General features: G+C 38.3%; 1 protein-coding gene across 1 annotated transcript in view; it reads left to right on the plus strand.

Annotated features, from left to right (window-relative positions):
• The window catches only part of LOC126471486 (2-oxoisovalerate dehydrogenase subunit alpha, mitochondrial), a 149,518-nt gene that overhangs the window by 81,554 nt on the left and 55,173 nt on the right, over positions 1-12,791 (plus strand). The window contains exons 5-6 of the mRNA XM_050099693.1: positions 3,720-3,864; positions 9,350-9,553. Of these exons, the coding sequence (XP_049955650.1) occupies positions 3,720-3,864; positions 9,350-9,553 (349 nt within the window). The remainder of the gene's footprint in view (positions 1-3,719; positions 3,865-9,349; positions 9,554-12,791) is intronic.

Raw genomic sequence — 12,791 nt, forward strand, 5'->3', positions numbered from 1 at the left:
GTAGGAAATACTGTAACCAACAATAACAACGGAAATAATCAATTATTGATAATATAATGCAAGTGGATCAATAAAAAATCTACTCACCAAGAGGCGGCAGGGGAACATACACACAAAAGGATTTAACATTTACAAAGTTTCAGAGATGCTGGCTCCAAAGGTTTGTAAAAGTTAAATCCTTGTGTGTGTGTGTGTGTGTGTGTGTGTGTGTGTGTGTGTGTGTGTTTTCCCCTGCCGCCACTTGGTGAGTAGATTTTTTTATCTGTCCATGTACATTATATAACTAGCAATACGTTTGCTGGGTCGGAGGGGTTAACCTGGTTGAGGGAGAAACAATTTTTACCTTTTCAGTTAACATAAAGATGATACGATCTTTTGCATATTTTTAATTTAACATTAATAAACAAAATAAATATATGTGCCAAGTCTTTTTATTAAAAAATGGAAAAGTTTGTGCCTCTTCATTATGTTCCTGCCTGACGAAAATAATGAAAGTTTTCTTAACATTACCATTTAGTGCTTCAGCAATTTTGCTACATCCAGTTTTTTGTTCTTTGGCATTTTGTGTGGTGGATCTCTTTGTGTACTACAAGCTCCCAAGATATTTCTTTTATTAGCAACATTACATTCTCTACTCACCACTCCATTGCTCACACAGCTCATATTCAATAACAAAGGTAGTTCTCCTTGCAAAAAATAAAAATATTGATGATTTGCTGAAGGACAAACAACCAGCGGAATATAAGTGAGCACAGGCAAATGTGAACAGAACAATAGCAAATGCTGTTTGCTTGCACGTAACTACAACCTACACCAGAGAGAATGCTAGCTCGCTGATACTTGCTCACTGACACTCGCTTCATTGTAAACAAGGATTAATAAAGGATGGAGAATCTGTAATCTCTTAGTATCGAGCACCCATTTCCATGTGTTGCTGAATGAATAGCTTGTGTCTGTCTTATAGATGAGTTCAAATTTCAATATCCTCATTCATAACTAAGTCCCAGTGATATGAAGCATGGGCTAGAGTATGTGTTTGCTCTAATGACATTGTTTGCTTACTTGTAAGGAGCTGAGCTGGAAGGCCATGCACATGACTTTATATACGGATTACTGTGTACTTTGAAGAGATAAATAACAGTGGAAGCCCTTTCACAGCAGTCAGTAAAGTAATTGACAAAGTGGCTGAAGCATTGACTATGAAGTTACAGTAAAGAGTGACGAATTAGAAGAGACTGCAAGTTCAGCTGGAAACTCTGTTCTTGTGATCTGTGGAAAGACAAGGAAGAAATTGTACTGTGTGCAAATATTAACGAGTTTGATTAAAATGTAGTTATATATTACATCAAGAAATGGTACCTAACACGTAAAAAGTTGATTATTTCACTGTTGGAAAATGAATTGTGTGCAGGTTCTATAACTATGACAATCCTTGTGAAGATTTTAATGAAAACTGGCTACAGGTTGAAAAGATTCGCAGGGAGAAAAGTGTTAAGGGAATAAAAATGTGGTCTGGAATTGCCATTTCCTTCACAAGTTGCTGCCAATGACTCTGGAGAATGTAACATGGATAGATGAAATTTGGGTTAAAATGCATCATACAAGAACCGTATTGCAGATGGATAATACATTTGGTTTGATGAACAGTTTGGTGCCCAGTGCTATATTGATTTTTCAGTCAAAAAAAGCTTGTTGATTACCATGAAGAAATGTCATTACTTGGCTCAGTGCCATTGAACTTATCTTAGCTCATGTTAAAGTAGATGTTGCAGAGCAAAATAAAATATTTACACTTAGACACATTGGTGAATAAGGCTGTTGATGCAAATAACATCAGAGAAATGGAAGTAATAGAATAGGACTGTGTATTGTTAAGGGGCTCCGGAACGCCCTATACTTGCAATGTTAAAATAACGCTTATAAATTACATCTTTCCTCACAAAGTATTTGAGGTAGGAAGTTGAACTTTTTACAGATTATTTATTGGAATATGGGCTACAACTTAACACAGGGATTTTACAAAATTTTATTTCAGTTATTAAAGATGATTTTTTTTTTCAATTGTAATGAAAATTCACAACATTTTTTTGCAATTTTTTATTTATATATTCAAAAATATACAGTTTTTTGGATAAAGGCTGTGTTAAATTATGCAGAAGGTACTGTGTAACATTTACTGAAAGTTTGAAACAAATATATTTGGAAGATCCTTAGAAAACATGTAATTAGTATGAGAAAATAAAAGTTTTGGGAATTGAGCGACAAAGATTGGATTAACTTTTTAGTGCATTCCAGGTCCACAGAATGGATTATCTTCATCCTCTGCAAACTCCTCCTCCAGCTTCCTCTTGTTCCTCCTCCTGTTTACTCTTGCTTGTATTTCTAGACTCTTTACAGCCCTGTCTACAGCCCGAAGGCGTTCCTTGTCTAAAGCAAGCATCGCTCGTTGTTGTGTTCGTAGATTTTGCTACCATTTTCTTCAGTTGCAGTTACTGCAACACTGTTCCAAAAGGTGGTCATGTATGAACACTTATCACATTTCAGTTGTATTTCACTAGCAAGTCCTACGTGCTTTATTATGGAGAGTTCCAGACCAACTTCACTACAATGAATACATCTTACACAGTTTGAAAAAATTCCTTTGAGAACCGACATATCAAATATTTCATTCACATCCGATTCGCCCATAAAACATTCATAGTTTTCACTCATTGAACCAAGCTTCTTCTGTGAAGTATTTTCTTTCCCACTTTGACTGCTATGGGCAGGTGTACTTGAGAGGTTAGGTTCACTCACTTGGTTATCGTCTTTATTGTTCACAGTAATAACACATACCTTTGGCTTTCCAACATTTCTCCTTTTCTTAAAAGCCTTCAGAGGATTTCTAATAACTTTACTTTTACTCATTATTATACTTCAACAAAACAGAGACTCAAGAAACAGAATTAATTACGAATATTTTCGAGATAACGACAGAGTAAATAAACATGAAACAATCGACAATCACACCAGCGATATATATTGAACCATCACAGGTTAGCCACAACATATACTTTATCTCACATCACTAAAATGTACCTGATGAACACGGACGTTAATAATAACACCATTTGACAGCAGTTTAACAGCGCCACAGTGGGTCACGCCCATGTAGAACACATTTCAAAAAAAATTTAAAAATAGTTGTAGTCTTCGGAATTGAATAAATTATATATCTATTAAAAGGTAATAGTCTGCAGATTCAGAAAACGCAAAAGAAGTAAAAATTGAACTTTTCATGATTTTGAGCCTTTCTGGAGCCCCTTAAATTCTACAGCTTGTTTCAGCTGATAAGTGGCACAGTGACATTATGTTTGAGAGTCAACAAAGAAAAATGCTAACCTCAGTTTAGCAAGGATTAGTCCAACATGTTGTGTTTTCAAATGGACCATATGCTGGTTACAAGTAGTTCCATATATACCACTAGAAGATATTGTACTACATAAGTTGCTTTGTCTTAATTCATTTGTGTTCTTAGCTTTGAATTTAACTAAACATATAACACAAAGTACCACAAAATACACTCTCATGGGTTTGCACTTTCTTCTGCCATCCCCTTCAATTTATAATGCAATTAATTCACCTAATAATGACTACAAACTAATAAAAGTGGCATGTTTTTAGTACTACTTCTAGTCTAGATATTTATTTTATGAATCCTTACTTTTATTGTTTTTTAGCTGTTGGTGCTGCCTATGCCTTGAAGCGAAATTCTGATGATAAATGTGTTATTGTATATTTTGGAGAAGGAGCTGCAAGTGAAGGAGATTGCCATGCCGCCTTCAACTTTGCAGCCACACTAAATTGCCCTGTTATATTTTTTTGGTATGTACTGAGGAGAAACATGTACTCCTTTGTTTTTATTTACCCAAAATTGTAGAGATATTAATTTCAAATGTAATTTCTCATTTTTTTTACTGACAGTAAAATTTTATGCATGGTTTCTGTAGAAGAAATGTTCTTGCACCTTTTCCCATTTGTCTCCTGTTCATTGATATCTAATAAGCTGAGGGCAAAGTGAGCATGATAGAATCCTTGAACCCCCTAAGTGAAAATGTGTAATGGATTAAACTAGCTGATAGATTGTTACACCTGACAAAAAAAGGATTTCGTGTATTATCCAACATTATAACTGTTGTTTTATGAAGTGTTTTTCATCAGATTTAAATTCTTGTAGTAATTCTGGTAAAATTTGTAGTCCAAATATTGTCTTTGTATCTCTAAGTAGCTATCATAGTGTCAGTCCTGCAAGCTGCTGGGGAAAGATGTAAAAATGAACAGCTAACTATGTGGTTTCTTGAAACCAAAGAACTTTGTGATTCTTAGTGATGGCTTAGGAGATATCATTCAACTATGATAACCTAATTCAAAAGGGGTTTTCTTGGACAGTGAGGAAATCTACAATACTACTTGGAAATTTCATACTCAATATTGTGTTAGCCAGATTCTGCCTGACTGTTTTTGAGCTAAGGAACAGCTTTCCACAATGGTCCAATTTAAGTGAAATCATGTGTGCAGTAACTATTAATAGTATACTGTCAGAATTACAAAGTCCTATAAGAGTTCACTTCTTGTGTACAATTTAATCATCTCCTCCAGTTTACTTTTTGTGTACAATATAATCTCCTCCTTCTCTTACTACTACTACCACTACTAATACTCCTACTCCTACTCCAGCCTAACACCCATGACTCATCCGGTTCACTAACAGATTATAGGTATGTTCTGAATGCTAGAGCTCCATGTTCTCTGCAGAGAAAATGGCATGTATTGATTTCAGCAGTCTTCTGACATTTTCAGTCAACCTTGAACTAAAGATCAGTTTTAAATAAACAGAGAGGTATCTGGACATAATTTATATGAAAAATTGATGTGATTACCAACCTAAAGCATCAAAAAGCACAAGGTCCACCAAGCACTAGGGATCTTAAGTCCGTCTGCAACATTTCGTTGCAGGAGGAGGGAATCATATCAAACAGACTGGCTACAGTTTTACAAGGTTCATGTACATTTCCAACTCAGTTTTGGATGTTCAGTATATTTTTCAGTTTGATAGTCATATCTGGAAACTATCTACATCTACATCTACATTTATACTCCGCAAGCCACCCAACGGTGTGTGGCGGAGGGCACTTTACGTGCCATTGTCATTACCTCCCTTTCCTGTTCCAGTCGCGTATGGTTCGCGGGAAGAACAACTGTCTGAAAGCCTCCGTGCGCGCTCTAATCTCTCTAATTTTACATTCGTGATCTCCTCGGGAGGTATAAGTAGGGGGAAGCAATATATTCGATACCTCATCCAGAAACGCACCCTCTCGAAACCTGGCGAGCAAGCTACACCGCGATGCAGAGCGCCTCTCTTGCAGAGTCTGCCACTTGAGTTTGTTAAACATCTCCGTAACGCTACCATGGTTACCAAATAACCCTGTGATGAAACGCGCCGCTCTTCTTTGGATCTTCTCTATCTCCTCCGTCAACCCGATCTGGTACGGATCCCACACTGATGAGCAATACTCAAGTATAGGTCGAACGAGTGTTTTGTAAGCCACCTCCTTTGTTGATGGACTACATTTTCTAAGCACTCTCCCAATGAATCTCAACCTGGTACCCGCCTTACCAACAATTAATTTTATATGATTATTCCACTTCAAATCGTTCCGCACGCATACTCCCAGATATTTTACAGAAGTAACTGCTACCAGTGTTTGTTCCGCTATCATATAATCATACAATAAAGGATCCTTCTTTCTATGTATTCGCAATACATTACATTTGTCTATGTTAAGGGTCAGTTGCCACTCCCTGCACCAAGTGCCTATCCACTGCAGATCTTCCTGCATTTCGCTACAATTTTCTAATGCTGCAACTTCTCTGTATACTACAGCATCATTCGCGAAAAGCCGCATGGAACTTCCGACACTATCTACTAGGTCATTTATATATATTGTGAAAAGCAATGGTCCCATAACACTCCCCTGTGGCACGCCAGAGGTTACTTTAACGTCTGTAGACGTCTCTCCATTGATAACAACATGCTGTGTTCTGTTTGCTAAAAACTCTTCAATCCAGACACACAGCTGGTCTGATATTCCGTAGGCTCTTACTTTGTTTATCAGGCGACAGTGCGGAACTGTATCGAACGCCTTCCGGAAGTCAAGAAAAATGGCATCTACCTGGGAGCCTGTATCTAATATTTTCTGGGTCTCATGAACAAATAAAGCGAGTTGGGTCTCACACGATCGCTGTTTCCGGAATCCATGTTGATTCCTACATAGTAGATTCTGGGTTTCCAAAAACGACATGATACTCGAGCAAAAAACATATTCTAAAATTCTACAACAGATCGACGTCAGAGATATAGGTCTATAGTTTTGCGCATCTGCTCGACGACCCTTCTTGAAGACTGGGACTATCTGTGCTCTTTTCCAATCATTTGGAACCCTCCGTTCCTCTAGAGACTTGCGGTACATGGCTGTTAGAAGGGGGGCAAGTTCTTTCGCGTACTCTGTGTAGAATCGAATTGGTATCCCGTCAGGTCCAGTGGACTTTCCTCTATTGAGTGATTCCAGTTACTTTTCTATTCCTTGGACACTTATTTCGATGTCAGCCATTTTTTCGTTTGTGCAAGGATTTAGAGAAGGAACTGCAGTGCGGTCTTCCTCTGTGAAACAGCTTTGGAAAAAGGTGTTTAGTATTTCAGCTTTACGCGTGTCATCCTCTGTTTCAATGCCATCATCATCCTGTAGTGTCTGGATATGCTGTTTCGAGCCACTTACTGATTTAACGTAAGACCAGAACTTCCTAGGATTTTCTGTCAAGTCGGTACATAGAATTTTACTTTCGAATTCACTGAATGCTTCACACATAGCCCTCCGTACGCTAACTTTGACATCGTTCAGCTTCTGTTTGTCTGAGAGGTTTTGGCTGCGTTTAAACTTGGAGTGGAGCTCTCTTTGCTTTCGCAGTAGTTTCCTAACTTTGTTGTTGTACCACAGTGGGTTTTTCCCGTCCCTCACAGTTTTACTCGGCACGTACCTGTCTAAAACGCATTTTACGATTGCCTTGAACTTTTTCCATAAACACTCAACATTGTCAGTGTCGGAACAGAAATTTTCGTTTTGATCTGTTAGGTAGTCTGAAATCTGCCTTCTATTACTCTTGCTAAACAGATAAACCTTCCTCCCTTTTTTTATATTCCTATTAACTTCCATATTCAGGGATGCTGCAACGGCCTTATGATCACTGATTCCCTGTTCTGTACATACAGAGTCGAAAAGTTCGGGTCTGTTTGTTATCAGTAGGTCCAAGATGTTATCTCCACGAGTCGGTTCTCTGTTTAATTGCTCGAGGTAATTTTCGGATATTGCTCTTCAACTGGCAATGGGAGCTTTAATACAAGCCCTGTTCGCAAACTTTGTGCTGAGGCTTGTCCGCCACCCTCCAGTATTGGGTGGGGTTTCCTTATGGTGTGCTAGTCATATGGCATTCTGTCCTCTCCTCAGGCACCAGCCTTCCATATCATTGCTTAAGCTTGAGCTCAAATGAACAAATTGTTTGGGAGTTATCTGTGAACAGTGAGGCCACCTGGATCCTCAAGAGTTAATTCATTGGTGGTATTAGGTGTGGATAAATTGTCTGTTTTTGAGAGAGGTTGGACCTGTTCACCACCTTTAGTGTGAAAGCAGTTTGTACTTCCATTAAAAGGTCACAGAAATAAAAACACTTCTGAATATATTTTAGATATGTTTACCCAAATGCTAAGTGAGTATCACAAAATGGTCGTGATGTACACCGATCGGTCTAAACAGAGATTCCTTTGACTGGCAGGAAATGTAAAATTCAGAAATGTGTGTGATCTTGAGGGCACTCAAAAATCTCACTAAGACATTGTTAATCTGGTCTGCCCTTTCCTGCCTTATCTCTGTTTACCATACTGGACTATATTTTACTTGTGTATCAGATACTTCCTAGAGTTTCCTTCCATATGGGATAACTCGTTTTGAAAATCATGAAGTATCTCCATTATTTCAGTCAACATCTTTACTAAGGTGGTGGCCACTCCTATTGCAATTAGTCAAAAGTGACTGCTCTTCCCAAACAAACAAAAACTATTATAATTTACCAGTTACATTATAAGTGGGACTTTTTGGAAGTGATTGTTGATGGGCATACCTGACAGTCACTCGTGTAGCTGAGAATCATTTACAAGTATGTCTTGAACACATATTGGCATAGTATCTAACAACCAGAAAATAACTTCGGAAGGACAACTTGTTGTTCATACCTCAGTTTGTCACATTGGTAGTTGTATGTGCTATATTTACTGAATTCAGAGTGGAACATATACAGGGTGGAACAAATAAGTTATCTCCCTGGAAAACTGTTCAAGTTATTTCTACCTCGAATTCTTGTTAATTAATGAAACATAATTGTGTTATGTGCATAACTAGTGTATTGTTCAACAGTCAGACATCTTGTGAGAATGTGATGATGGATGAATATTGTCAAATGAGAATGACAGTTTGCTGTAGCGACAGGCAAATTTTGATCCCTACCTGTGCGAAGCATTAACTGAAGTGTTCCTTTGATCATGCTGTAATCAAAAAATAATAATTACAGGAAATTGGAATATGCAGTTGTTTGAAAAGAGAATCTTTTGTCATAGAGCAGATTTGAGTAACAATATTGGCAGCTGAATATGGGTTCGATTATTTGTTTAAAAATAAGGAACTATTGATTTCAGACTGTAGAACCATTAGTGTTAAGGTTTGTTGGGCCAACGTGACAGTCCACTTGCGACAGCCCACCAGCTCACTACCACTAACTCCTCAGACTTACTACAGAGATTTATTTTCTTCAAGACTTTGTAAGAGAATTATGGATGAAGCTAATTAAAGTACATTCCTCCTGCTTGTCACTGAAAACTGTGTACTACGCATTTTCATTGCATTACACACAATCATTTTATTGCATGAATTACTATGACAATTTCATATCCTGCTGTGATCATAGTCACAACCCACTTGGTAGGGTATAAAATTACTGTATCAGATGCCTCAGATGATGCAGAGTGGTTTAGCTTAGTTATTTTTATGTTTGATATATCATAATTACAATCTCTTTGCTGTGACGTGGAATGTGTGTCAGTTTACAGTTATATATATAGCTTTTAACTTTGGTAACCTGTTAACAGTGTAATAACTCTTGATTGTGATCACAAAGCAACACGCACACTATAGAAAATATAATTTTTTTTTATTTTGGCTAGACATGGATCTCAATGTATTTTTTTTACATATACTTGTTGCAGCAGAAATAATGGGTATGCAATTTCAACTCCCAGTAGTGAACAGTACAGAGGTGATGGCATTGCAGGTAGAGGTCCTGGTTATGGTATAGCAACCGTAAGAGTTGATGGAAATGATGTATTTGCTGTCTACAATGCCACAAAAGCCGCAAGAAAATATGCACTTGAAAACAGCAAGCCTGTTTTGCTTGAAGCAATGACATACAGGTAAACTTTCTCAAATGCAGAGAGAATCATAACTTTATTGATTAAACATGGTAATACTCAGTATACTCATTTTTACTTTTTCTTTCTTTTATAGAAGATATTAGCCATTCCTCCCCAGCTTCATCTGCATATGCATTCGACACAGATATTAAACACACATCCTCCTCCCCCTCTCTGTGTCCACCTCTTCCTCCCTCTCTCTGTCCACCTTGTCCTTACACCTCTAGCTTCTATCTCCTCCTCCCCACTCTCTCAATCTCTTCATCTCCTCCTCCCTCTCCCTTTGTCCATTTTATCCACTCCCTCTCTTTGTCCATTTCATCCACTCCCTCTTTTTGTCCATTTCATCCACTCCCTCTTTTTGTCCATTTCATCCACTCCCTCTTTTTGTCCATTTCATCCACCCCCTATCTGTGTTCATTTCATCCACCCCCTATCTGTGTACATTTCATCCACCCTGTATCTTTGTCCATTTGATCCACCTCCTCTCTTTGTCCATTTCATCGACCCCCTCCCTTTGTCCATTTCATCCACCCCCTCCCTTTGTCCATTTCATCCACCCCCTCCCTTTGTCCATTTGATCCACCCCCTCCCTTTGTCCATTTGATCCACCCCCCTCTCTTTGTCCATTTGATCCACCCCCCTCTCTTTGTCCATTTCGTCCTCCCCATTTCATCCACCCCATTTCTTTGACCATATCTTCCTCTCCCCTCCCTCCCCTCCCTTCAACTGTATCCTCCTCCCCCCCTCTCTTTCCATCTCTGCCTCTGCCTCTGCCTCTTCTTTTTCCACCTGCCCACTAACCTTTTACCCTTCCACCTGCCACCTGCCTCACGCATCTCTCCCTTCTCCCCCTCGTTCTGTCCATTCCCTCCTCCATCCATCTTAATCTGCCCCCAATCATCTTCATCGACACATGTAGGTGCCGTTCAGTTCAATAAACATGGCCGATACTACTTATGTAACATGTCTGTCATATGGGGAAGGCTTCAAAATCATTTACTTTACCCATGGCTTACAGGCCGCCTTGCAAAGCAGGTCAATAAAGCAGGCTGATATTACTCAAACACAACACGCCAGTAGGCTGCCCTGCAAAGCAAATTGTTTTGGAAGGCCAACACTGTTCCCACACAACATGCCTGCTGTGCACGGCAGCCAATATGGCAAGTGCTGTAATAATGAAGCATGTTTTTGTCCGCATGTCTGCTCCTATTGGAGCTAAGTTGTTATAAACCCTACAGTGCTGATACTCATGAGGCCTACTGTTTCTGGCCAAATTGTGGTTAAAATTGATCCATAGGTTTGGGAGGAGATCTCGGATATACATGCACATCTTTTAATCTATGTCTGTTGTTTTGTCTCTGTCCAGTACCAACCTTAGAATTGAAACTATAAAATTTGCAGAAACACTGTAGTAGCTAATTTTTCTGCATTGTGTTCAGGCTATTTGTGGGAAAATAAACATTGTGGCAGTTCCTTGGTCAATCAAATGTGCTACATATGAATGTTTCACAGATTATAATTGTCACCATCCACAGTCGGGTTAAATGCTTAGTATGAAGCACAGAGCATAGGTTTGCTAGTTCCATCATATGAGGGAGACAGGAAATCCTCATTCCATACCACTCTTAGGTAAGGGCTTGCAACTGTGCAGCTGTCCAGTCTTTTTTTTTCTCGTGCAGTGGCAGTGCATGCTGCATTGCCATTTGTAAATGGGACAGCATAATTTATCACATTAAAACCTTATTTATCAGAAGACATGTATTTTGCTACTTTCAAAGACATTTGTGATACTTCGTAATTTGACTGTACTATATGGAAACAAAAGGAACTAAAGAATTGTTTTTCTTACCTTGAACTGTCTCTTTACACTCCGACAAGGTTTATCAGAGTAAGTCAGCTCACTGATTCTGCATGAGTAATTTACTATAGATCTTTTCTTACACTCCACCAGTAAGCAGTAACAGTGGAGCTTACGAAATATTTTGAACAAACGCTGAAGTGTTTGGATCGAAATGGATCCCAATTTTGCAGCAGACACTCTGTAATTCAGCATTTTTGGCATCCACCCAAATTTGAGCAGTAAAACATGTTTGTAAACTGATCTACCACTGTTGGTAGATTTAATGAAATTTGCCACATTGTAAAGACACAAAGGTGAAAAACATACACTAATATGTGGCAAGAAACAGCACCTTAATGCTGTGAGTCAATAGTTACTGGCAACCAGAATCTTACAATTTTTTCAACAGGTCTGTGAAAGAGTTAGCATCATTATTTACAGTTCACTTTTGATTTATCTCATTCCGAGATCAGAATTATTCTCTTTGATTAAAAACTTGTGTAAACACAACTGTTTTTGACACACACATGGTTGATCTTTCAGTTGTCACGGTCATTAAATGTATAGTTCGAAAAGTCTGTATACAGAAATGCATATTCTTGACTTACCAGAATATTAGAAAATACAACTATAAATAGTTCATGTTCAGTGCCACACTGAAATCAGCTCTGTCGGTGACTCACTGATAAGTAAACACTGAAGGTGGGCATTTTTGGCAAATTTGATTATGTGACTCATTCACCACCACCATCAGTGTCAGATTCTTCACTGCAAGCAGAAAAAAGATTATGTTCAGAGACCTTCAAATAGATTTTAGTACAATTTATGGAAAAGTGTCAAAGTGAAAATAGCTTTTTGTGCAGATGTAGTAGTCTGTAGGTAACTGTAATTTTAGATACATCTGTGCTTGACTCAAAACTAACAGTTTGAAAGTCAGTAGCTGTAAGAAGTTTTTGTCTGCAAAGCAAGATGATGTTTTTGTGTTCAGTCTCCGATTATTAAATGTGTGTAACAATGATAGCATACATTATTGTTGTTTTAACAAACTTTTGCCTTGTTGGTGGGAATATTTTCCTCTGTGTGTTGTTTTATTTTGGCTACTAAATATTATTTTTTGTTTGATATTTAGATTTTTTTAATTACTTACTTGACACACTATACATTAAGTTTTCTTACGGTAGATTGTTCATCGCGTGCGCCCCCCCCCACACACACACAGACACACACACACACAGAGAGAGAGAGAGAGAGAGAGAGAGAGAGAGAGAGAGAGAGAGAGAGAGAGAGGGGGGGTGGCTTTTGTTGCATATGGCAAAATCCATAATGTAGGTACCATATACACTGAAGAGCCAAAGAAACTGGTACACCTGCGCATTATCGTGTAGGGTACCCACT

The sequence above is a fragment of the Schistocerca serialis genome, chromosome 3, assembly GCF_023864345.2.
Source record: "Schistocerca serialis cubense isolate TAMUIC-IGC-003099 chromosome 3, iqSchSeri2.2, whole genome shotgun sequence".
In the NCBI taxonomy this organism is placed as follows: Eukaryota; Metazoa; Arthropoda; class Insecta; order Orthoptera; family Acrididae; genus Schistocerca; species Schistocerca serialis.